This window comes from Labrus bergylta, chromosome 11 (genome assembly GCF_963930695.1).
Source record: "Labrus bergylta chromosome 11, fLabBer1.1, whole genome shotgun sequence".
NCBI lineage: Eukaryota > Metazoa > Chordata > Actinopteri > Labriformes > Labridae > Labrus > Labrus bergylta.
Window position 1 is genome coordinate 23465458 of NC_089205.1, and position 27200 is coordinate 23492657.

General features: G+C 39.0%; 1 protein-coding gene across 2 annotated transcripts; it reads right to left on the reverse strand.

The window, feature by feature from the left end:
• Positions 1-4616: 4616 nt before the first annotated feature.
• LOC109993374 (glutamate receptor ionotropic, kainate 1) lies at positions 4617-27155 on the reverse strand. 2 transcript variants are annotated; one of them, XM_065960014.1, is made up of 16 exons: positions 26724-27155; positions 18312-18479; positions 17947-18204; positions 13817-13998; positions 13370-13423; positions 12816-12989; positions 12114-12257; positions 8992-9099; positions 8506-8547; positions 8026-8139; positions 7731-7934; positions 7399-7622; positions 6986-7104; positions 6558-6775; positions 5774-5999; positions 4617-5664 (listed from the first exon to the last, which is right to left on the reverse strand). In XM_065960014.1, exons 1-16 carry the CDS (start codon positions 26806-26808, stop codon positions 5375-5377), a joined length of 2610 nt encoding a protein of 869 aa, XP_065816086.1. In that variant the 5' UTR covers positions 26809-27155; the 3' UTR covers positions 4617-5374. The 2 variants fall into 2 exon arrangements, with proteins under 2 accessions (XP_065816086.1, XP_020501981.1); XM_020646325.3 differs by lacking the exon at positions 8506-8547.
• Between the last annotated feature and the right edge of the window lie 45 nt (positions 27156-27200).

A 27200-nucleotide genomic window follows, 5' to 3' on the forward strand; every position in this document is an offset into this window, starting at 1 on the left:
TAGGTGGAAGTGGAAGTCTATTCACCGCCCAAGCTTTTCTGGTTTTTAATTGACTGACTGTAGCACTGTTATAAGAGAAACTGTTTCCTTTCTGCATATTATCGTTAACAGATTTAATTTTTTCAGAGAGACTTTTTAAAATCAAACTTAAGATTGAAGTGAAAACATAAGGTTTGTAAACTTTCAGCCGTTCACTTCACAAAATAAACTTGAAAAAGTACGATGTCAGACATTCAAGGTGTCATAATCTATAATACTAATCTCATATTGATAACAAATTGGACTAGAGCTCTTAAAGAGAAACAAGAAGTTGGGTCAGTTTCAATAAATCAGTATAAACGATAACTTAGAGGTGTGACAGTCATGAGGCTGTCTTCTATGAATATTGATCAAGACAAAACTCATTTCCCCCTCAGTCAAGTTTATGTTGGATTATCTACTGCTAGTATCCAATAAATGGAATTGAACAGTTGTCTCTGGATTTATGGAATCTACAACATCAGAAAAACATCAGATTGGATTTGATAAGTGTTGAAATTAGAGGCAGACTCTGATGGAGCTGATGATTGATTTGTGGGTACCCAGAGGCCCTGCAAATAGGAAATTGTAATAAAATAATGTAAAAAATGTTTAAAAAAAACAGCAACTGTAAAGCTTTAGATTTCTTAACTTAGTGGGAATGTTATTTAAACCAAACTATCTTTGTAGCCTGAGAGACTGCTTTTTTTTTTTTTTAAAGCATAAACCTCAAGGAAAAGAGTTGATTTGTAATTTACAGATTGATTTGTTATGCTGCAGATTAGGCACAAAGGAGAGGCTGCTCATTACTGAACAAGACCCACACATATCACCTTTCTCCTATGAATGAAATGAAGAGTAAGTTAGTCTCAAACCTGCATTTTATCTGGGGTTTTTTATGCATTTATTAGAGAGGCAAGACAGTGAGTCATAAATCATAAAAAGAGAGAGAGAGAGTGGGGATTGACATGCGGGAAAGGAGCCACAGATTGGATCTGAACAAGGGCTGTCCGCTTTAAAGATCTGTTTCCTTTGTACAGGGGGCGCTCGATCTTACCACTAGGGCACTGGCGCCCATGCAGCATATCATTTTAAATGATAAATAAATGGCCAGTGAATGTGTACAGATCTCTGAATTGGACTTAAATTAGTATTATTTCTGAAGTTTTGTGGGGAGGGTTTTATGCAAAGTTTGGATTTTGGCACATTGTAGCATGTAAAGTAAGATTATCCTCTTGCAAGCTACACAGGGAAGGAAACTTGATTTGAGGAGGAAGCAGCTGTGCAGCATGGCAAGGTCAGGGGCCCATAATCCGCGGCCTCATTCATGCGAGATTAAAAACCTGCTCTGAGTTCTGATTAAGAACGCAGGGTTAGAAGATTAAAGACCAGCAAACAAAATGAAAGCAGTTTAAACCCAATCCTGGAATTCATCATAATACCAAAACCTTAAACTGTCATTACAACGTGAGATTAATGCAAAGCCCTCTTGAACTCTGTATCTGTCTTCATATATCTTCTGTGTCAGAGCCTATATTTCCATTTTAGAAAAAACACTGGATGATCTGTCACTCTGATTTCTGCCATTTCCCTCTCTCTGAAACATTTTCTGTTTACACCATGTTGCAAATAAAAGTGCCCTTAAAAAAATGCTATTATATTCTTTTAGTTTTGACATGCATGGGTTTACATATGTCCCTTTTACCCACTATTCACATATCCTCTCATTATCCATTGACAGACATACTCCACAGTATTTAGATAAAAAGGATTAAAAAAACAGGAGGCAAGGGGAAAAACAAGGACAATGTTTTTAAATTAAAACATCTGGAAGTAAGCTGTCTTGCCAATTTGGCTAAAGACGAGAATATGCCAATACATTTGACAAACACTATTCAATGTGGCTGTCCGGCTTTTTTTTTTTTTTTTACACTAATAGATTCTTTCAATGCCACAAATACAAATGTTACATTGTATTTTTAGACATATGTGTGTCCCATGATTTTGAACATCAAACATTATATCCTAACTCACAATATAAGTTTAGCTTCCCTCTCAGTAAACACCAAATTTATGGGATGTATTGTCAGTTTCCTCAAAGATAGCTTTTATATTGCAAGAATGCACATTTTGCATCTCTGTCATGGACTCCTGAGAGCAGCAGACGTCCATTTATTATTGCATTTTTTGTTGTTGCAGGGGTTAAAATCCTAGAGAAAGACACTACTCGTGTAATGATAAGCATACGGTCCATGACCTTTGCAACATGACATGGAATTTATAAGCTGCTGAGCTACTGTATCCTAACTGATTACATGTTGCAGTAACTCTGAAGTTCTTTTTGGGGGAAGTGCGGAGAAAGGGGCTGTATCCTATTGACAGGATTATATAAATGAGGAACATAATACTGTAATCTCTCAGTGAAATGAGAGAGACCCGGGTACATGTCGAAGCCAGCTAGCTAGCATCATGCACTGCAGCCCTCAGATTAACAAACAGATGGTTGCACAGTGACAGATTAAATTCACACTTTTCTTTTTGTTTTAACAGTCTTCACTGTGTTACATTTGTGACATGGAACTCACAGGAAGCCTATCATGACAAGAGCTGTGAAAAAGAGAAGCACTCCTTAGCCAATCATGAGTAAAACGTCAAAAATGATCAGCGTCAAAAGCCAACTGGAAAAGAAAAATAATGCATGCAGTTCTGCCAAGAACATTGTTTTTTAATTAACTTGGATGTTGTGAGAGTCAGATTCAGAATTGGGGCAATACGTTTTTTTAGCTTATTTGTGCAGAAAAAATACCAAAAGTTTGAAGCAAGCCATCATCCGCCAAAACAGTCCCATGCTGAAGGTTATTTATGCATTTGATCCAAGCCGGTGTTGACAGAGAAAAATTGTTGTCTACATTATAAATGACAGCTGGACAATAAAAATATCTAATGTTCAGAATTAACAAAAAAATCCTCTGTTGCTGATTCATAGTAATAGTACCAACTTAACAGTGAATATCAGTGTCATCAAGGAATTGATAATCATCTTTATTAATAAATCTATATGGAACAAATCGAATTGAATTGAAAGTAAACTACCTGTTTTTGTAAGGGATGTTTTGCAAAGGAAAAAACTCTGCTTCCCTTTGCTTTGATTTTACTCGGTGAAGACAGATCCTCCTTACTGTTCTCCAAAGAACCACAAGAAGTCAACTGTAAAAAAAATGCACGTATCAAAAATGTAGAAGCAAAGTGGAATTTAAAGACGAAAAGACAACACTGAAAAATTGTCTGATCAAAAGCAAACAACTGATGGATTTGAAAACATCATTCACTTCTCAGTATTACTCCAATTGATTGTTTGATTTTGAATTTGTCTTATGAGCATGCCATACTATTTCAATAACTTGGACATCTCTAGACAGCAACAGACCAAACATGATTAATAACTGTACGAAGATGAGCTTTTTAAAAGGCAGGGCATACTTTTGAAGCAATGCTGTTTATGTGACCTAATCACTTCAAAATCCTATTTCCGATCACCTTCTCCGTTTACTAATTGCTGTAGGTAGTGATGATGTGTCTTTGGACAAATACACTTTTTTAAAAATATATATGTATATTGTACATGTTGCTCATGAATCCTTCTCTCAGTAGTCAGAGGAATATACCTAACCTGGAGTTCTGGCACTTCATCCTGTTTGTGATTAAAATCCTATAATGCAGAGACAAAACATGCAAAGCTTAGTAGAACCTGTCAGATTTAGAGAAAGAAGAATCTCATTACTTGTATAGGACTTTCTAATCTGTATGACAGGGCCTGCACACTTTGAACCAAACGTGTTTAATATGTGTTTCAATCCACTACCCAATGAGGATCAGGTTCAGGTTCAGGTTCAGGATCAGGTTCAGGGTTGGATGTTATTTACAAGCCTAAATTAGGTGAATCTGAGCTCCATCAGAGTTGAAAGCAGGCAAGAGAAGAGTGATCCAGGAAGTCAAAAGGCTAAAGCTCAGGTTGTGGCCTTGGTCAAAAACAAATGTGATGACTTAGATGACATCTCACTTTGACACTGAATCTGAAAGAAATGTCACTATTTCAACTGCTCCAAAGCTTTAAATGTCATTAAATGGATGCCTTTCTTGACACCAAAGATGAATGACGGTGTTCAAAGTGATTTATAAATGCACAGTAAAAGGGTTAGTCTGAAGAACTTAACAATGCAAATACCTTCTGTGTTTACTAAAAATAAGACCTTGGTGATTAAGAGTGTGGTTTGGAAGAAGTATGTTTTCTGGACTGCAGGACAGCAAAAGCAAGCAAACCTGAGGTTACTTTAAGCATAACCCTTCTTCTCTGAAAACAGAGCTTCCCCAAAAAAATCATGATTGAAAAGAACTGAAAAGTATCACATCAATCAAGTTTGAAAAATGGGACAAACAATTTGAAAGAGAAGTCGATTTGCAAAATCTCAGATCTTCTGTATGTAATTCAAAAGTGTCTCAGATTAAATAATAGGCTGAGGGACACTGTCTGCTTTCATTATAGTAAAAGGCTGTGCGTAAAAGTACGGGAGCAAATAAAAACAAAGGGACGAGGAACAAAAGGTTAAAGGATGTAATGTTCTCAAATAACTGTAGTCATCCTGATAAGATTTCAACATGACAAAAATAATGCATACATGATTGTGAACTTAATATCATACAAAAAGCCAAGAAAAAAATTATAGATAGCAACTGATGGCCTGAGTGTCAAAAGATCAAATCTTGAGGGAGGACTCATTCATAAACGAATTGGAAACAATTGTATTGAATAAACCAAGATTTTCAAAATACATGAGTACATACAAAATAAGTTGTTCTCTGAAAGTTTCTGTGTAAATATGAAAACAACAAACATTTTATGACAGAAACCTTTCAAATACTGCAGTTGTTGAAGACAAGTCTCAAAAAGTAACCACTTACCACCACATACCCACAATATATTGGCATGACAATGACATTTTTCTTCACACTAAACAAAGTTACAATGAAACAGCTTTTTGCAAAAAAAATAAAACAAAACAAAAAAAAAGGCCAAGATGGTCAAGTGTCGTGATGTCAGAAGTCAACAGCCATCTGTCATTGTAAAAAGGGGTTAAAAGGTTTGCGTCCATGTAAGACTTAAATCATCATTTGCTCTACATCAAAACTACTGAAAATTCTAAACGCTGCAAAAGTATTTCTTTTTTGATTGTAACAATGCAGTTCAACACATTCAGAAACTTTTGTTGGCCCACTGATTAAAATCGTCCTCTGAAGACAACTGTGACAAAGCAATGTGTAGTAGGTTCATGAGTCTTCTTCTGAGTTCCCCAGCGGGTTAATACTTGTTATGCCATTCACACTGACCAACACTAACCTCCTCAATGTCCAAGTTTTTTCTGGATTTGTAAATAAACTCTCCAATTGCCACGAAAACTGAGAGGACCAGCCCAGCTGCCAGCACAATAAAGATTCCTCCTATGTTCTCCACACCCAAAGCACTGGCCTCTTTGCTGTCCTCCTCTGGGCAGCCATTGCCTCTCCACCATTTCTCCTTCATCATGTGCAGCTTCCCCTCCTCCTGGAGCTGCAAGATGGCGATGGTGATTTTGTCTCTGTAGGGGGAGCCTGCAGGAGGATCAAAATCATCATCACCATGACATAACTTTGTTGTTTGGAAGAAACTTACAAAGAAAGCATTTGATATCATTCTTAATGTGTGGTTTGTCTCTCTTACCAATCGGGGTTCCTACACCATAGCCCTTTGAATCTATCAAGCCTCCAATCTGTGTGAGGTTGCAGTTACGCTGGCTGATGTACTCGATGCTGGTTGACTCCATCAGAAGAGCATAGTCCGTGGTTAGAACTCTCTGAATCCCCTCGCGGTTGTTTTTCACCAGAGCTGTGTTTTTCCTGCTGCTCATGAACGCCCACATTTTTTCATAAGTTGAAATCTTAGATTTCTGTTAAAAGACAATCGAAATTGATGGTAGTTAAAAAACAATGAATGTTGATGTTCGTAAAAGCAAAAATAATACACAGGATTTCACAGAGAAGATAAAGTTGATACATTGGCAAACTCAGGTCCTACAGTTGACTCTTTCCAATATTTCAAATGAAACAGTGTTTGGACACTGCTGACTGAAACAATCATCCTGATGCATGTCAGGAGATGGCAGAGACGTTTATTCAATCTTCTTTGCACATTCAGACCGGCTGCTGTGCTTCAGGATAAACAATACATTCTGATAATTATTTTAAAAAAATGCAGGTTGTGTTCAGCTGTATGGATGAGGATGTTGCTAAGATATTAAACGTTAAACCCCTTTCTTTTTTTTCAACATCATTTTCTCCAGAGGCATTACACTTAACACAGCATGAACCTAGAAGGACTGACGACTGATAAAGGCAACACATATCCGCCTCGTGAAAATATAAAAGTAGGACTCATTCTTGCATCCAGTACAGTAAAAGTAAGTGTGGTTACTTTTCCATTATCCATACAGTGGAAAGAAGGTTACCTTAAAAAAAGTCATGGTGGAGCCGTCTCTTACAGCGCCGTACTCTATTTTGGTTTGCTTGGCCAAGTCATCGGCAGAGTCGATTGGTGAGTCCATCCTCTCCACAGTCAGAAAGGCAGCCAAGTTGGCAGTGTATGAGGAGATTATGATCAGAGTAAAGAACCACCATATTCCACCAACTATCCTTGTAGACAGGGCCTTAGGCATCAGTTCAGATCCTTTAAGACAACAACACAGGAAACATCAAAACATTTTCAAACACATAAGAGACAGAATTCACAATTACCATTTTTTTATTTTTGCCTCGACACAACAGTTTCTGTTTTTGAACGAGGGTGGCAACTGAAGGGGATCTACAAAGGGACAACCTCTGCCAGGTGTGAAAACAGCATAAATACAGAATACAGATGTCATTGCTTTAAGAATACCTTGCTGCATAAGGGCTCCAACTCCAAACCAGACACTGTTTATTAAAGTGAAGTTGTTTTCAACCACATCTGAGTCCGGGTTGCAGGGGTGAGGGTTGTACCACTCATAGGGAGTGAACCTGATGGTAAAGAATACAAACATTCAGACACATTGAACGCCAAACATGTATAGGTTGATTGTGCACTGTAAGGATTTTTTTTTGTTAAAATATGCACACCAGAGCTCTAATAAAATGAGTTGTAAGCTAAGTTAAAAAAGACAAGTATGTAAAAAACTACGCCCAATCTACACCTGGAAACTGGTTTAATTTGTAGTGACTGCCCTCTTTCTTCTAAGGGTCCTATTTCATCAGGTTTTGTATGGCAACACATGCACATTCTCTGAAATGAAACAGTGCTAATTTGTAGTTTACCTGGCAATAACAAACAGCACACAGCTGACCCCCAGGCATGCAAGCAGCACATACATCCAGATATCAGGAGAAAGTGGATTGAGGAAGGAGAAGACTCCCGGATTTGTGCCGTTGGGTTTGTGGTAGAGGATGCTGATCCCCAGAGTCATGAAGGGCTTGGAGAAATCAATCACCTTTTCCCTCACATATGTGATCGTGAGAGGGGCCACGGCGAGGTCAGCCACCTGGAACAGAACAAAAAAAAAAACATCAAGTAAAAGCCAGATTCAAAGACAGATGAAGCTAGTCACAATTTGGATATTCTCTCAGTTCTATATTTGATCAGTACTCACATGGTCAATGAGTTCTCGCACCATGCCATTCCACTCCCCTTTGTCATTCTGAGCTCCATATTTGCCATCAGACACCAGCTTTACCTCGTAGGAGAAGCCCAAAATGTTAGACAGCTCTTTGAGCAGGTCCAGACAGTAGCCCTCAAAGCGATCATTTCCATACAGAGGCTTGTCAGACTTCTTATACATGACATAAGGATTTTCCTGAAACAAGGCACATTTATAGACTTTGTTAGTTTGATATGACATTTCTGATTAAATACTTCAAATGTTTGTTTGTTTTTAACATTATTACCAGAATAGTAGTGACAATAAGGGTCCTGTTGGCCATTGAGTCAGTCACATTAGTGGATGAGTCCTTGTTGGTTTCAGTCAAATTAAGGCCTGTTTGGGAATTCCACACGCCAATCTGTAGAAAACAAAATATCAACATAACCACACTGCACGAGGTCACAGAGCCGTAGTTTCATGAGTCACCTTCACAAGCTTATGAATGCAAAGAAGGGAAACAGAAAACATTGTAGGAAGCAGAAAAATCACAAGTGAGCACTAACAGAGATGAGAGTGTGTGGGAGGGGAGAAAGGAAAAGAACACGAAACACAATCACTGTTTAAACTTGAGAGGCTATGTCCCGTCGAGAAATGTTCAACATGTCTTTCCATCAGTATCTAAAGCTGAACTTTTTTTTTAGACAACAGGGAGACATCACAGAGGGGAATCAAATGAACGGGGTCAAAATGTTCTTTAGTCTGCCAGGGCAGCTAAAGTACAGACCTTTTTCCACACTTTATTCAGGCGGTTGTTGCCTGCGATGGTCTTGCAGAAATAATAGAGAGAAACCATTTTAATCACAGAGCCCTGAACTAAAAACAAACATAAAAAAAATGAAAACATATGATTGAACTTCTGCTGAATTTCTTTGTAGTGCAGAGATGTGTCATTAACAGCTAACAGGCCTGGCTGTCATCAGCCAAAACTGAGAGCAGCCTTGTTCTCAATGTGATGAAAGGAACATCTCCAAAAGTTTGAGCTTTAAAATGACAGATGAAATTATTTACAACAACTATACGTCAGAACAATAAGAGCTCACCAGAGTTATAAATACTAAATCATGTTGCAGCAGAAAATGTGTCTAACTGCAACATTATAAAACAAAGTTTGCAGTGAGGTGCAGCACCCTGCTCATCTACTCTCTTCAGGTCTGAGTGGATGTTTACAGCAGGCTGGACTGACAGTATAAGCACAAGTCAGAAAGATCACCTTCTCCAAGCCGTCTTCCTTGAGGCTGATGACATCTAAATCAAATTCTTTCCGCAGGCCGTCTGTCTTGTTTATTATTATTTGTCCCGTCAAGCCGTTCCATTGTGCCTGTAAGCAGAGCGAGGGCAGAAGACAAAAAGCACAATGAACCCCCTCAGTTTTTGTTGTCATGTACATGATGCAAAGTGAAGCAGAAGTCTGGAAAAATGAGAACACTTCTTTATGAATGAATAAGTGATGAGTGCTACATTACGCAAAGAACACTGACAAAGGCTAATGCATCTTAATGGACATTTTTGCATTGGCTGGATCCTCAGTGGCACTATGGAGCGTCTCTTGGTATGCAACATGGTCGACGGTGATGTAAACGGAGCAGGCAGGCACGACCTCTGTGTGACTAGACAGCAGCGGGTGGGCAGCAGAGCTCAGGGATATTTGAATGCAGTTGATAATGAAGTGAGCTCAGCTGAATAACATTCAGGTTAAATCTCTATTACAGAGGGCTCGGAGAAATGAGCTGCATCTCAATTGTAGGCTGACAGAGGAAGCTGAGCAGTCTCACTTTTTATGTGCTGATGACATATCTACAAATAAATATTCCGACTGTGGATTTGCCAATGACCTGCCCATGGCATTTCATGATTTCTAACATTTTGTCCAGTAATGAACATATAGTTAAAGGGACAGATGTCTTTTATATTAAACCTTCTTTGGGAGACGATTAATCTAAGACTTAAACCACTACTGCATTACTATTTATAACACACACACACACACATATATATATATATATATATATATATATATATATATATATATATATGTGTGTGTGTGTCACCTGCCATTTAATAAGAATAGCAGACAGTCGGTTGTTTTGCAATGGAAGAAAGTGTAGTTGAGTGAATGTGATCACAACAGGGCCTGTGGATTACTGTGAGTAAGTGTGACTGTAATAAACTGTTATTGTGTTTGTTGCATTTGGGAAATAAAGCCATGGCTGTACTTGTCTTCTAAATGACTTTGTGGTCCGTTTTAAGTGACACAAACCAAGAGAGCACGTTAAACAGAAAGTCAATGTCATACAGGCTCTCTAAACAAAGAGCGAGTTATATTACTCACTGGGACATTGTAACACACAAACATTAGAGATTAAAACGTTGTGTCCGTGTGTGTTCAGCCTGTGACAGGAGTTTAATACAATCTATAGAAGGTCACGAGGGACGTTCAGTCAAGTTGCTCTTTGATTATAAAGCTTCACACAGCAAACATCTGTGAGACCTACTTGATCCCTAAAGTCCAGATTGATGTCATTAAGTCTCTTCTTCAACATTCAGAAGTGTTTCTGTCACAACCATACGCTGGTGTCATTACTGTTCATGCAGTGATGACATGGATGTTCTCAGATTGGAGAACACAGATGATACAAAGGATAAGAGTGAGATTTAAACACATCACTATCACCTAATAGCTGTGAACATGCTGGACAAGCCATCAGCACCGTGCTGAGAAAAAGTCATTTCCTTTTCCACAGGCGTCTATAAACCCTCCAAACAAACATGCTCTGTAAGAGTGTTAGAACGTTTAGGAACACAGGTAAGAACACAAATCAAACAGTTATTCTTATAAGCTGCCACTTTCAAACTAAACTTTCCCTGAAAACGTAACTTTAGGCGTTATTTGTGTGATTCAGTATTGATTGCTAGAGGAAAGTGAGCGCCATTTCGCCTTCTCTCCTCGCTGACAGGAGGATGCAGGCTGAGCTACACTTCAGCATCTGTAACACACTCTTAGACGATCTAACCATATTAACTTACATTTTGTATCTTGCTTCAGTTGTCAATCATACCATAGTTCTTTTTCATTTTGAATTGATTTTTTTATCAGCCAGGCTCTCCCTGCTTTCTTTACAGTCAGTTCTTCACCTTACAGAGATTCAACAAAACCAACACACCTCTCTGCTCTCACAAAAATCTCTCTAGCAGCAGACAAATTCCTCCTCTGCTGGACAACAAGATCAAAATGAACACCTCCGACGAGACGTTCAGGATCACAAAAAGTCTGCATTTAAGCCTAGTTTAAGCATAGACAATAGTTTTGTCTCTGAATTCTGCCTGACTGTGTTCTGAGCCTTTTGTGGCAATCGAAAAGCCGTCTGAAAACATGGAGAAAATGAAGACTAGCAGTGCAAAGTACATCTGCTTTGTTGTAAATGGGTCAAAAGAGTGGAATCATTTCAGTGTGTTGTGAATAATGAATGGATGCTTTGAATGATATTGGACATCATGTTGAGTAGGTGATAGAAGATGGAAGAACACACTGATATTCACCAGTGAATGGTGAAGCTTGTATTTGACACCTCAGTGTGTAAAAACTGTTGATGACAGGTCTAAGCATAGAAAACATCTGCTGCAGCTTTCCAGATGAAACATTGATCTTCTCACGCTGTATATTCTGTCTGGACTCATAATAAGAAACGTCTACTTTAAAGACTGTGATTAAACATGAGAGCCAACAGGATCCACAAGAACATATCGCATCAGAGCTGAGAGTCTGCTTCTCTGTTAAACTTGGATTATTTCTGCCAGGCAGACAGCATGTTTTTCTAAATAGCAGTGTCTGCTTTTAAATGTGCTTCAGTCTCACTGTGTTCCTGTTCTGTCTGCTGTCAGATCAATAGTTCATCCACACTTTAATAGCTTTTTCTTTTTCAATTACCAAAGATCTACACTACAGGATGCTTACTGTGCCATCTTTAAACTTAGACGACGAGGATCTGGAGTGAAATTCGGAGCAGAAACGTTTTTTAAAAGGAGTTCTTTATTATCTGATACACTCTGCTCTTAACCTGCTCATGGAAAGCTGCGTCTCTCAGCGGACAGCTTCTTTTTTTTTTTTTTCCAGTAGCCTTCTGACAACTCACTAATCTAAGACAGCTCCAACCAGCACATGACGTCAGTCCCTATCTCCTGGGTGAAATTATTTCAAATTCAATGCACATACTCCTCATTCATCACATCTGATCTCCTTACTCTATTGTTTCTGCTCCTGCAGCCGAGGAAACAAGATAAAGGCTGAGAAAGGGATGGATGGATGGATCTCACACGTTGATAAACAACACTCACGTCTTTGAGCATGGTCATGAAGCGTGATCCAAAGCGCCAGGGTTTGTGTCGGTGACACTGTAGGGAGCTGACGGTGATCTGTGAGGCGCGTTGTGAGGCAGCAGCCACCATGTAGACGGCGTCGTACATCAGAGACGCCTCCGTCTGAAAAAGAAACAAAGCCGTCCATCAGCTGTAATCGCATCATGACCTTAACACATCTAGACTCTTTATGTACACAGTTCTGTATGTTTTCTCAAAGCATACTCAAAAACTACAGATCTATGGAAGAAATATTCATGAAACTTACAATAAGCTGCCAAAGTGAGCTACAGTTGAGGCAATATGTGAATAACATGTCACATTCATGTTATATGTCTTATTCCCTCTGAGTGGGAGATGCTTGAGAAATAAGGTTTACTCTTTTTCTTTTTAAATTAATCTAAAAATTGTAAAATGTATAGGATTATCAAATAAGGAAAATCAAACAAGATATCTGAAGTAACCAGGCCGATAATCAATACAGAATAAAGTTTTGAACAATCAGTTCCTTGCAAACTAATTGTCTTCAGCTCGAGCCAACCCTTCTCAGCCGACTTGCTCTTCACTGATTTTGTTCAGCTTAGTATTGAACGCATTGGAGGGTTTCCCACTGAAGAACACAGCCTTGCACACGCTTGGTAACTTCTGACAGTGTGTGAAAGCAGGTAAACGTTAACTCACTGTCATCATTCCCTCCATCATTCCAGTCTCAGGTTTGGAGGGAGCCTGCAGTCGCTCCATGGCCCACCTCTCCACCACCGAGGCCACCTGAGGGCTGTCTATGTTGAGCAGTCTGAAGCCCGTCATGTTGACCCCGCTGTAGCGGTACGGCTCCAGGTCGAGGGCAAACAGGTCCTGTACAAGAACACACATCCTCATCAGTCCTGAATTGCTGAGGCAATAGGCAGTATAATACCATGGAATCATGCCAAGGGCACAGAAATCATCCAGATATCTTATTATAAAACAAGCCACAGATGTTTGAGTTAATCTGCATAATCTTTTCCTAATAGAGTCTCTAGGTGAACACACTAAGCCTGCATTGGATGAAAGGACTCTTCATTAAGACAACTGAACAGTATGCTGCATGTTCCTAGCTTACATATCTTCTATAAATTACTTTCAAGAAGAAACATCAAGATTCAACACCCTGTGCACATATTTTACATTAAGAAACCTTCATGCATTCTGGAGATGTAAAAAATCCAGACGTCACTTCACAACATGTCTCTTACCAGTGTGGTGAAAAAGAAGTGGTAATATTCAGTCATCATCCCCATGGACAGGATCTAAACAGGATGAGAAATGGAAGAGTGGTTCACACATTTCTCTTCACCATCAACACTCGCACCATTTGCTCCAGACAGCACAAACAATATTTTCTGTCCTTCAAAGCCACCCGACCATATTTTACCCATAAACTCTTGCAAATGACACATTACTTCTTTCCTTCTGCATCTCCCTCTATCCCACGTTTGAGGCCCAACACAGTTCAGCAGGTGGCTGTTCAACAGTCTGGTTCTGCTCGTGGTTAAAAGGCAGTTTTTGTAAATGTTGTTTAGTGCATGGTTGAGCAATGTGAAAATAACACAGAGTCCATCAAAGCTCTAAATAGCCTACATTTCTAACAGCTAAACTCTAAGCACAAATGACCCCGCTTCGTGCAGGTAGAAGTTATTTACCTGCTTGAGAACATCAGCGGATGTTTGATAAGAGCAGTCAAAGATGACATAGAACTCCTTTCCCTTCTTCATCTCTTTCAACAGAGGACGGGCATCTTTACTTCCTATTGGCAGCTGACGGATCTTGATTTTGATGCTGTATCTGGATGGAGCTTTGATCAGTTCTTGCAAACGGATAAGTCCTTAAATTAAAAGACAAGACAACAATCATAAGACTCAACAATCACAAATTCAAACAGTAGAAATTAAGTATATAAAGATTGGGAATTTAAGTAATTTGCCTATTTATGAAACACTCAGTTTTTTAATGTAGGCCTACTTGAGTGTTGTGCTGTCACGGTTTTTAATTTTCTTATCGTCTGACAGCTTTTGAGATTGCTTTTCTAAAGAAATAAAGCACAGTGAGTCCACAAACAAATAGCCTACTTTAGATATTACAGCTCTCATACTTTACATTTACTCAACACCCTCCCTATGTGACAAGATTTCAATATTGTCAAACTATAACATAGAGAACAATCTTCTCTGATAAATATCAGTTGAGCAGGATTAGAGACTGGCATAAACAATCTATTTTATGTAAGCATTAAAAAAAACATCATAATACTGTAAAAAAGCATTGAGGAAATTGTCTGTTTTATCTGAAGTTGCTCCATTTTCATCCAGAAGGCTAGCAGCCTACTGTTGACAGTCATTTAGCACAAAACATCAAAATGATGAGAGAAGGCTTGGATGATAAACACCGGTGAATATGAACCACACAGTCTATGATATGAGCGTAGACTGTAAATATTAAGGATATGAACCAACTTTAGCTGCACAAGAAAGCTCACCTTCAATGGGTCTCAATTACCTGAAGAACAACTTTTCTAAAAGCTAACTCTAAAGGATACTGTGAAAGGTAGAATCCACATATCCACACAACAATTCAACACTATCATTCGCTCATGTTTGGTAACTGTAGGCTACTTTGTCAAAGTCAAAGTCAAAGTCAACTTTATTGTCAATTTCATTGCGTTTGTCTCCGTCCCACGGTGCAATACAACCAAAATAAGATAAAATAAAATAAGGTCAAATAAGATAAACAATGTTTACAGTAATAAATTCTAAATAGTGCAAAAGGTACAAAACAAGGCTTGTAAAGGGTTGAACGGAAATGTTAGCATATTTTTTGAGTCAACGTCCGACTGTGACCATTAGGGGGCAGTAAATGGATATGGTTAACATGTTTTTACTAACAAGTTAGCTTGTTTTGTATGCTGACGCCAATTCGACATATTACATTTTGCAGTTCACTTCAGTGGCCGCCAGTGAAAATTATTAGTGAAAAATAATTTAGTATACATTTTGTACCTTTTCCATACTTTCAGCAAAGTTATTGTGTTTTGAAAAAGATCACCGGAAGTGATATCATACTTTAGACCCTACACTACTGTCTGACGCTAACTTGACTAAGTCGTTAAAGCAGCACTGTGACCGCCAGAGGGCAGCAAACGCCATTTCAGAATTATTTTTGGTTAGTTTGGGGGACAAACATTTTGTTAGCGATACTCTCTCAAAGACATACCTTTGAGAGGCTGGCTTGCCAACATTTAACATCCACAAAGAAGGAACATTAAATCACAATTTCTTTGAAATTATGAACCTGGATACAACATTGGATGATTTCGCCACCAGTTCCATATCCGTTATACTCCAAACTTAAGTTTAATCGTGTTTTGATATCTATTTCAATCCAATTATTACTCAAAACTGCCCTCCAGTGGCCATTGCAAGGAACTACAACACAAAGAAACTAAATTCGAGAAACTAAATTGCGGACATTGCAATATATTTCAACTTCTTTTATGTCTTTCAAAATAAAACGTTCAAATTTGTTTGAAATGTAGTTTGCGCTCAGACTACTGATGAAACAGAGTAGGCTACCTGTCCTTGAGGAAAATTTACCTCGTTCGAGGTTTGCAGGTGATTTTTGGTGTTTTGAAGCGAATAACTCATTCATACTCATTTGTAATATGTATGCAAATACTTTTGCTTTGAGATAATTGTACAAAGTTGTATGGAGTACTCCTAGCTACACATCATGAATCGAACGAGTCAAATGTGTATTATATTGAAATTGGCTTTTTTAATTATTATTTTTTTTTTATACAGATTTTAATTTTTTTTCCATTTGTTTATTCATTTTCATCGATTTTTAATTGTTCGAAATAAAGAATAAATAAAATAATAATTATGACAGTGGTTGGTTAGCAATAATAAGACAGCTAGTTAGTGGTTGATGTTTTTTTATGGGTCAGAAAAATACAGGGACAGCAACTAGATGCAGAGAGCTCAGCAGTACAATTATAAAACATCTTGTACAGGACTAATGAACAGCAAGCTGAGTAATGTCTGCTACATCCTGCCAATAAAATATCAACGAACAAGGAGATTAGACTGAATTAACACTATGACCATCTGAACATTAAACCAGGTGCTGCTTTGACTGCAGGCATCGTGCTGAGAGGACTTCATGTGGGGGACACAGTGTAGAAGAAGAAGCTTTTCCTCAGCTAATTCCCCTGTTTAGGTATTTCTTTACAGTTTAGTGCTATAAAGTTTGGACAGCAGGTTTGTTGCACATGGTTATCAACACATGTATGAACCTACAGTATATTTCTTAAACTTTATAATTGACTGCCAGTAAATGTCAACTTGCTGCATCTTGGATGATAGTTTGTGTGCTTTGTTTGTATTGGTGGAGAAGCTGTGACAGGCTGCAGCAGGTATTGATAAGCAAGCTGATCTAACCATATCACCTCAAGTTGAGGTTTGCTTTTATTTGAAGCGTGTCATTGAGGTGTTCTCTGACACTGGGCTGCAGTATGAAAAGTTCACTGTGATGATGTTTAATGTCTTTAATTCTTGTGGCAGGTGAACTTTGTGTTCCAGCACTGTTCAGTGAGCGTTACAATAGAAACCACCTGCAAACTATAAGTATCAGAGCTCTCATGTGTTTCATTGTTAAGGGAAGCTCAAACACTTTAAGGACACGCTGTCACATTTTGATCGGAGGATCAAGTCTGTATTTTGAAACCCCAACATTGTAACTACAAAGAATTAGGGATGGCTACGAGTACTCAAGTACTGTTTCACTATTCGCACACCTGTCCACACGTTGTTGTGCTACAGTAATTTGACTCAGCTAGCGTTACATGCACCATGTCAGCCGTAACCAGGAAAGTAATGTCTAGAAGAACTTTGACACAAAAGATGGCAATAACCTGCAAAGCGAGATATGTGGTGTTAAACTTGCACATCATAGAAATACTAGTTTGATGCTCAATCACATGCACTTTCAGCACAAGGTGAAACCAGCGTAGACAGACAACAGGCAGTCTTGTATCACATCGTTTATTAGCCCTGTAAGCACACATCATTATAATGAGACCAGAGCAGAGAAGATTATCCTGCTAATAACAAATTGACTGGAGATATGTGCCCATAAAGTTTCTGCAAGCTAGTGGAGGATTTTGGGTTGGTTTACAAGCCCTCATCACGGCAGACAGCAGCAAGAAGAGAGAAATACAATGAGAGTACTGAACTACTGAGATGACTGTAAATGCTTAACCTTACAAGGGACAAAGTGATGCCCTCGTTCCACACAACATGTGGACCAACTCTTTCTTCATTATTCCTTCTTTGAGCTTTCTGGACACATTTACAAATAAATGAGCTTAACGTTTTTTTAGGTTAAAACGATTAAATTTCAAGGCAATACTTAATACCACTGAGGCCAAATAATTCAAACGCTGCAACTAAAGCGTTCACAACACATCTTAACTTCAAACCTCCTACACAAACTTACACTTTAACCGCACTTTAAGCTTTGCATTCAAGATCCACATCTCCATGTGTTTTTAATGTATCACACAGACATCTGTACCCTACTCCTCAACCACACATGTCCCACACTCATATGTCAGCCAGTTTAAATATTGCATATAATGTGACAGTGTGTGTTTTAATCACTGCTGCTGACATACGCTGCTGATGTCTCTTTATGCATTGCTGCTGCTTTCATTACTGGCTCTCCCTCTGGATTTAGGACCATATGTCTCCTGTCATCAGCTCTCATCTCCACTCACCAGTTGCATCCTCATAGACGACAGTGACCGTCTTCCATTTGTAGTACTGCACGATGTCCAGCACAGCTCGGCTGATGGACGTGTATTCAGGATAGAGGTTGATGTAGAAGCTGTCTTTGTTGTCCACTGAGGGGTGTTTCCAGCGGGTCTGGATGTGAGGGACTTCCAGGGCATTACAAATAGACTGGACCGCACTGACAGAAGAGCTGTGAGAGGGGCCGAATACAGCTCCCACACCCAAAGCCAACTGGTCGCAGGCTGAATGAATCAGATAGTGGAGAGAGAGAGAGAGAAAAAAACATCTTCAAATCCGTTTTCATCAAATCTTAAACTCACAAAGCTCTTCATCATGTCATTGTTCTTACCTCTTCTGGAGGCCTCAAAACTGTCAAATAGGTTTATTCTCTGGATGTCGTAGGTTAATGTGGTGTTTGGCATTAAGGTCCGGTTCCTGTTTATGTTGGTCACAGCAAATTTAAAGGCCAGTTCTTCAACACTAATGGGCTCATTCTCAAGCGTTTCAAAGATGCCCCCTGCAGGAAGAAAAGAAACATGGCAGTGAGAAAAAAGCAGCTGGAGGGAGTAGCAGAAAAGTGTTCCATCCTGTGACTTTTCTTCACCTCCATCATAGGAGTTGTTTTAAAAGTTTGAAGATTACTAAGACTGATCTGATGGTTGAAGAATGTGCCCTGTTTTATATTTGCATCTACCACATAATGCTAGTAAAGTACCTGGATGACAAATATTACAGGAGTGAGTTTGATGATCTGGTTTGGAAGTCATGCCACACTTCCAGTGCACGACAGACAAAACAGCATCCATGACCCTTATCAGTCAGCCCTCTCCTTCTACAGTATGTCACTAAGTTTTAGTAGATGTACCTGTTCACCTCATACAGTCAGGTTTGCAGTCCTCTAAATTTGCTGCTCAAGACAAAATTCAGCTTCGATGATACTGCTTGTGATTGATAGCATCACATAGTCAAGTTCATGATGTCATTTACTTTAAAGAGGTTGAAGAGGATGTGTTTCTGCTCAGGCTGCCAAAACACTCCTGCTATGAAATGCCTACATCTACAAGTCTCCCTCACATTTTTATTTTTGACTGCCTTTCTACCGGCATGTTTATGAGGCTGAAGATGTGGAGGTTTCCTTCACCAGGACATCTATGTAGAACAATACTAAGAAGTGCTTGTCTAGCACTTTTTTAAACCAGTTAGTGAAACCCTGAGCTCCTTTAAGACATAAAAAAACCTCCAGCAAAGAGCAAAGCAAACCTCTGAGGTGTCACTGTTTATAGAGAAGGTGCTTCATCATATTTCACAAGAAGAAAAGGAGACTCGTACACTTAAAAGTGCAGCACAGGATTCATACTGTCACACAATGTAATTGTTGTAAGGCTTCACATTTTTCATTTTTCTAAACCCTAATCGTCAGTCACGTCTGTCTCTCCAGTGATACACTGAAATACAAAACAGAAGTCAGGTGTATTCTAAAAGAGCGTTTTGGAGATGTGATACTCCTGTGTCTCTTACATTCAGTGCTGCAGTGGATAAGACTTTCAAAAGCATTAAGTGATGTTGTTAAATTATTTGAACACCATATTCTCCAGAGCCAAAATCTACAATTTCAAGAAAATCCAAAGATATTCAGTTTACAAAAAGGTAAATGTTATTTTGATTTAACCAGGACAGCCTCATCTCTTAGGGAACAAAAATAAACAGCAGCTCATTTGAACAGTTACAGACATGAACTCAAGATAATTACAAAACACAAGTCAAACAAATCCTGGGTCACAGCAGTAGGTCATCAGACAAAGTATCTACAACCTGATGCACCTTCCTCAAAAACCTCCTGTCTAGTTTAGAGAAGATTTAGAGACCAGCTCCCCCAGACCCAAATCCTTCTGCAGCAGATTCCAAACAGCAGGAGCAGCGTGCCTGAAACTCATTTTCCCCATTTCAAGACGACTAAGGGACAAATAACAAGTCTAAGTTCTGCAGAGTGAAGATTGTAGCTTCCAATGTTTTTCAAATGATTAAAAGTGCACAGGTATGGGGGAAGCAGGTTAAGTTTTGCCTTACATGCCAATGATTTATATTGGCATAGTTCGTCCTCTTATAAGTTCATGAGAAGCTATAACATGCAATGCTCTGTGTTTCTACTTTTTAAAGAGAAGCAGGGAATTGATGATCACATCTTTACAGTCCCTTGAGTCATATAATAATGAAACGTATGATTCTACATTTGAAGATTTGTAATAGATCTTGCTCTCTGCTGCCTTTTCAGCTCCTTAAAAGACCACTCAGAAGTTACAGTCTGTCTGACACTGCAGCTTAACAGCTCCCCCCGGAGGACAAGGCAACATACACTGACCACTGCTTTCACAATGAGCTTAGACCACAACTGTCACAACAACATTTCTGTTTAACACGATTACTCCGACCCGCTGTGTGTGTGCCACAGGCCGCCATTGTTCCAGAGTTGAGAAGATCATTCTGAAAACCCACCGACTCTTAATCCAAGCCCTCATCACTCCTGAAATATGGCATGCCATGTCTGACAAAGTGGATATTTCTATTACTGCAGCCACACACGAGTGTAATAAAAATAATGTTTCAGTTACATAAAGAGCAGCTTTAAAAACATTGGGATTACGTCCAGAAAGACTGTGGCCTGCCACTGGACTGTCACCACCTTCATACAGAGTGGACAGATTTGAGGGAGACTGTGTCCTTTTCCCTGCTGAAAATGCCCTTGCACATCAATTCCATCTAAACCTTTCAAATGTAGATTATCAATACATGTGGGCCTTCAGTGATAGGGTTTCTGAAATAACATATTCAGGCTTCAATGTCTGTTCTCACTTCATTGACATTCAGGCAGGAACAGGTCCGCTTCTTAACAATGAGGGTAATTCAGTTTGTTTGTCCTTAAACACGTTCATAATACTCTGTTTTCAAGTTATCCACATACACATCATTTAGTCTTTAAACAAACAAAGGCTAATGGAAGGTACTTCAGAATTGCTGAGCAACAGTTACATTAACCCCCGAAACACAAACACAAGTATGCCATTTCTGTTCTGCCGTAGTTTGCAAACGACCTGACTTCAGCACGGAGGCTACAGATGGCAATAGGTCACAGCTCTCTGTAGCACTCTTTGAAGAATTGCCTGTGAAATTGTGATTGATTTGAGAGGAGAAAGGGCCTTTAAAAAGCTCCCCTTGAGACCTTGATTGTGAATGACCTTTTTCTTTGCTGTAGCTTAGCCTCAAACCCCAAACTGAGAGAGCCTTGTCTGGACTCCCTGGTCACTAAAAGCATGCTTGAAAGTGCCAATCCTAATTATGGTCACCAAGCCTCAGTGAGCAGCTGCTAGGGCCTGTTAATGTTCTTAATTCTGTCCGCTTGAATTTCATTCTCAGGCCAAAAAAACAATAACCTTCTCCTCCATTTGCTCACAATGTGTAGTCAATATTCAGAGTCTGTGCTGTCACCTTTTTTAGCTTTGAGTTGTTTCGGTATGAACAGGAAAATAAATAAATGATGTTTGTGCAAAGTAAATGTCACAGGCTCCATTTAGAATTCTACAACAAAAGAATCAGCACCACAGCATCAATTCCAATAAGTGATTTAGTTTTCTACACACTGTGGATATACATAGTCCAGTTTGTGTGAAAAGGGAATACAGCTGCTGCTTTTGCATTTTTTTTTTCTCCAAAAAAACGTTTTGGAGATGACCTCTGATTATGCGCATAATAAGAATCTAAAGCAGCCAGAATATGTGCTGTGTGTATTCACAGAGTACATGGCAAATAAAAAAAGCAAATAAAGGAAAACAGCTTCACCTGAGGCACTTTTTGCAACTCCCTTAAATGGTGTAAAGCGTGCATTAAAATGCAACATGTATCAGTAGCTTTTAATAATGAATAGATATGCTACTACAGCACCGTCTTTTTAATTTACCGTCTCCTCCAGCATGAAAACACTGTCACCTCATTCTTACAAAAGGGCTCTGAGCTCAAGTCATAAATAAAAAGCGACCTATTAGCAGCCTCACAACACATCTGGGATGAGTGTGACAACACATGTAGTTGGTTTGAAGCTTTAATGTCTGAAATGAGGTATATAAACTATTTACACACATTTTATTGTCAGCAAAAGACAAATATAACTATTTCATTGCACTGTTCACTTATTCATTTCCTCTCTTGAAGCTTGGTGGAAATTCACATCCCACAGAATGAAAACAGATTAATCTCTCCTCTCATTTCCACCTGAGATTAGATCTTAAACTTCTGTTTAAAGTGAAATGGGTTTTCTGGTTTTCATGCACACAGCGACACGGGGGGATTCAGGGTAAAGGCAGTTTGTCTGAAATTCAACATTAAGAGTTCTGGTCCAAGCAATCGGAGCTGGCCCACATCCGCTCAACACCACTGTAAAATATTGACTCTATTACTAGTAGCTGAGCTCTTTATTTCAAATATCAGCAGATAAAAGTCATTGTTACTGTGCCGTAGGTAGTTATACACTGTGTCCAGAAATCACAGATCCATCTGTTAGCTTGGTTATAGCACACCAGAGTGCTAAAACTCTGTTATTATCATCCCCATGATCATCATCACCCGTCCAGACATCTGGAGTGAAGCAGCAATCATCATACTCAGTTTTTATCTTCTTTTCGGAAACTTGGTTAAATATCACCTTATAAATCCATGTGGCTGAAAGTCAGGCAGGAAATCAGAGTACGTTAGTTCGTCAGAGTTAGTTTAAAGTCCTTACAAAACACGGCTCACATATCATAGACAAAAAGAATCATTTTCTACTCTGGGCTTCAAGAACTCAAGTCCATGAGAATGAGTCATGTTGATGTCTAGAGCACCTGTCAATGATTCCTCAGCTCCTTTCAACAAGCTGTGATTAGTACAATGCATCTTTTGACTTTGATAGTTAAAGCTGGCACAGGAAACTATTGAGAAACCAACAAAAGTAAACTAGATTTTGAAAGTATTCAGCTGGAAATGCAAAAGCCACTTCATCAGAACATAAATTGTAAAAAAGAAATGATGCAGGAAGAGAAAGTGGGAGTTCTCTGGGGAGGAGTGCAGCTCATCTTTGTTATTGTTAACCAATTAAATTAAAGCTATTTGATTTTTAGGTTAGACTTGCTTGCTAGCTGTAGCACTGGGAAGTCTTTGGTCATCATGTGTAATTTGAAAGAATATGCAGAGTGCGCACTAAAAGGCCATTTATTCAGTTGAATCAGTCCAAAAGGAATAATTGTATAGACTTATCACAGTCCTGGAACAGTGGAGTTTTTATCGTTGTTGGAGCATTAATATATTACCAGAGGGCGGTAAAGAACATTTTAGATATAGCGCGCTAACTTGTCCGTAGTCTCTGATAGACCACACATCTTTGGTGTTCCTCTACTTTCATTTCATGTCATTCATTAGCCATGAAGAGTGCTAAGATAATAATGTTTAATTGGCTTATTTCTATCTAGCTTTAATTAAAAAAAAAACAAAAAAACAATGCTTTTGATGATTATTTTATCTTTGAAAGATTGAAACCTTTATCTCCTCACGCGCCTCCACTTTTACATGGAGTTCATTTAAATCTGAACATATCACATCCTCCATGAGATTAGAATCCTTCACAAAGGAAACGGATCCTATCTGGCATTTGTGACACGACACCTTCTGGTGTAAACACTCCTGACCAGAATCAAGCTGTTCAGCAGCCCCGTCTCCTCGTGTTGTGTGTCTAACTCACAAAGGGCTCATGGGAGTTTGGCTCAGTACATCTTTATACTCTGCTCTTTTACATTTCAAAGGACAAGCCAACACTGTCATTTGGATTTGTTTTTGATGCCAATGCAGATAAAATGAGCGACTGTCACACTGTCTGATTACAGATGGCACTGCATTCATCAATATGCTATTAGCAAGCACATGAACAAATAGAGAAAAAGTCTGTGATAGTCTAAACTTAATTAATTACAAGTTTTGACTCTCGAGGCACAGTTAAAAAATTATAAAAGTTAAAGAAATCACTTGACTGGTTCGTCTTGAGACCCTTTAATTAGCAGTACTGCCTCGTGTACTGTTTCATAATGCAATCATCTATGTGTAATTATCAAAAAGAAAGTCTATTACTAATAAATCATGAAATCCTAAATATTAAAGTCTAGCATCTTTTGCAAGGAAAGGCATGTGTCTCATGTCTCTGTCTTTTTTACACAGCGTTTAAATTTTTCTATTTGCTTTGGCTTTATAAAAAATTTAATTTATAAAGAATTTATATTAATGCTTTGGCTTCCATTTATTACTTGCAAATATAATTTTCAGGATCACTGAGCTTCCATCCTATCGTTTATAGGTCAGACAATGCTGTGGGGCGATGCATGCTAGGAGGTCACAAAAACAAAAGATTGTGCTCATGCTGCAGGCATACGCTGATAAACCTTCAGGCTATGCTTTAAATAGACTTCTGTTCCTGTCTTCAGAGCTGAGATCAAACAGAAAGTGTTTCTGTTTAGGCAGCTGGCCGGTCCTTTTCAAATCCAGAAACCTTTAAGTCAGGTTAACATTAAGAAACAGATATTGGGATCCTGATTGTAATCTGTGATTATGGGAATCTGTGCCATTATCACATGAAGGGAAGTCTTTTGAGGCAGAGGAACACAATGACGTAGTGTTTTGCTTTCTCCCCTCTCCCCATCCTGGGCCTGCTTCCAGTGAGACCCCCCCACCTCGACAACACCACCAGCTCCACTCCAACCTGGGCCGATGCCAGACTGTGAATGAATGAGGGGGTCCTAACCAGTCTACTATCTTCGTTTGATGTGGAGCACTGAGGTTTCTCTGTTTTTAGCATAGCTGCTTGTGACCCACCACCAAAACATTTAGACTTAAAACCATCAAATCTGCCTTATTCATAAAACGTGATGATGATGATGTGATGATTACCTCTGATGATTATTCTTTAGCTGATTGTAGCTATGACCCTAAATTATGTCTTACACCTAATGTGGGTCGAGTCATAAATAAACAAATCAGACAGCATAAATGAATAAAGCATGCAAGCAAGAGGAAACAGGAATTGAACAAACAGCCAAACAGAGTGGAGGCCAGGCCACAAGCTGCTGCTGTGTGCCTCCCAAGTGATGAGATTTGGATGCTGCCTAAGTACCATATTTGAGGAAGAGACTTTCTGCATAAAGAAGATTAGTATTAGTTGTTTAAGGGCTTTGGGGAGAAGATTTACCATTATTACCAACCCAGTGAAAAGAGGGGAAGCCGGCCACAATCTGATGCCAACACTTGCCAAGACGGAGAAATGTTAATTTAACCAAGCCACACACCATATGGGAGAGATTAGGATGTGTGCGGGTCATGAAGAGAATGACAAAGATTAGGTGGCCTTGGAGAGTGATAGATGATTTAGAGAGATTAACAACATAGAGCACGGATCGGGACTGTCAGGACGGGGAGGCGGCGCTGGCCTATTAGTCTATAAAGTTAGGCAATGCCACTATAGCCTGATTGTTGAATTCTTTAGAAGTAGATGAAGTTTTAGATGAAAAACAGAGTTGCCCTGAGGATTGAACGGAGCAGAGTCCCGGGGCCTAAATTGAAAAAGGCATTTTTGTGATGCAATCTTCTTACCATGATAGGAATATTGGATAACAAGTGGGAGAGAAGCAGACAGCTTTAATTTTCTACCGAGCAGCATCTCATTGTTACAAAAGTTGCATCAGAAATCAAAGGGGGATAGTTGGCGCTTTGTTTGTCTAATTACAAGTGCAGATTAAAGTTGAAAGCACAGTTCTCGTCAACTCTCGGAGGCTTCACAGACAACTTTAGACTCAGATCCTTATTCACAGATTTAATAAAGTGTCAACATAAATATGCACCAAGACTTAACTACTTTTGAGTGAATTAGGCGGAATAGAATTCACATTTAAAAAAGTTTCACTGCCCCCACTTTTTCTTTAGCCCTATACACCCTTCACACAAAGACATATTTCATTCCAAGTACACATGCAATAAGATTCAGCGGTGTTCTAACCGAATCACTCATCTGTCTCTACCCTGCACCGCCAACATGGAGGAACAGAGATAAAGACTCGGGCATCAGCCAACCAAAGTGGATTAACATGATTTTGATGAAAACCAATAGAGCTGTTTCATGTGGACGACCCAGCACTCTGTCCTCAGTTCCTCCCTTGTGAAGAAAGAATCCAGTCATGAGCCTTAAAAGGAAAGTGTAGGGACATCACGACAACAGGGAAAGTTTCTACAGGACATCATTTCTAATTCAGTGACACTCAGTATTAGCTTGTGATTGAATAAGCACACTGAACACACAGTGACTTATTCTAAATTCAAATTGATATTGCCAGGAGTTAAATGTTATCCTGCTTCAATTAACTTACAGACAATATCTGAGCACAGAGAGATATTCTTGCATGACATCCGTATGTTTAATCTCTGCATATATTATCCTGACTGACTTTAATTAAATATAATATTTACATGCAACAGTTCATGCTCCAGAGATACTGTGAGAGATTACAAGTAATACCTTATGATCATGCCACAGTCACTGATCTCTTTTTTTTTTTACACTTTATATCCAAAGACAGATAGTCGGTTTTAAATCCCAAACGATTGGATTTTTAATCATATTGTTGAAGGTTTTAAAAAAAAAAGTGAAATTGTGCAATATAGTAAATAAGTACAGCATTTCAAAAATCTTGCCACTTACCAATTCTTAGGACCTGCTGTGAAGTAAGCCGAAACTCTGCTATAAAGTACAGCAGTGAAAATAACAGTCCCTTCCTTTTCGCCATGGTCCTCCCTCCAGAGTCAAATTTAACATTGATATCAGTTGTTCTGCCCTTGGTAATTCATGCTGTTAACTTGCCGGTCCTCGTATCCGTAACGAAAATAAACTGGGTTCCGACCCACATCCATCCCTCACACATTGTGATGAGAAAAAAAAAACAATAACAAGAACACAGACTCCACTTGCAGCTGTGAGTGATCAACAAAACTCCAGTTTTCCCATTCTAAAATCCTCTTTGTGCCAGTAAGGTTTTGCTTCTCAAATTCACTGTGCAGACATCCCTCTTAGGTTTTTTTTTTCTTCTTCTTATTCTGGTGCACTCTTGAATTGTAGGATGAGACTGAGGAGGAGGAGGATCGCACACGGTGCCCCTGCTGTCAAGCTCCAATGAATACA

Bases quoted from the DNA above. Each gene is read 5' to 3' on its own strand.
- LOC109993374 (XM_065960014.1), bottom strand. From the start codon at position 26,808: ATGGCGAAAAGGAAGGGACTGTTATTTTCACTGCTGTACTTTATAGCA. The intron at 13,999-17,946 runs GTGAGTGGAGAT...TTTTAATTTAAG, and splicing joins CGTCTATGAGGATGCAACTG to GACTTATCCGTTTGCAAGAA. The intron at 7,623-7,730 runs GTGAGTACTGAT...GTTCTGTTCCAG, and splicing joins TGCGAGAACTCATTGACCAT to GTGGCTGACCTCGCCGTGGC.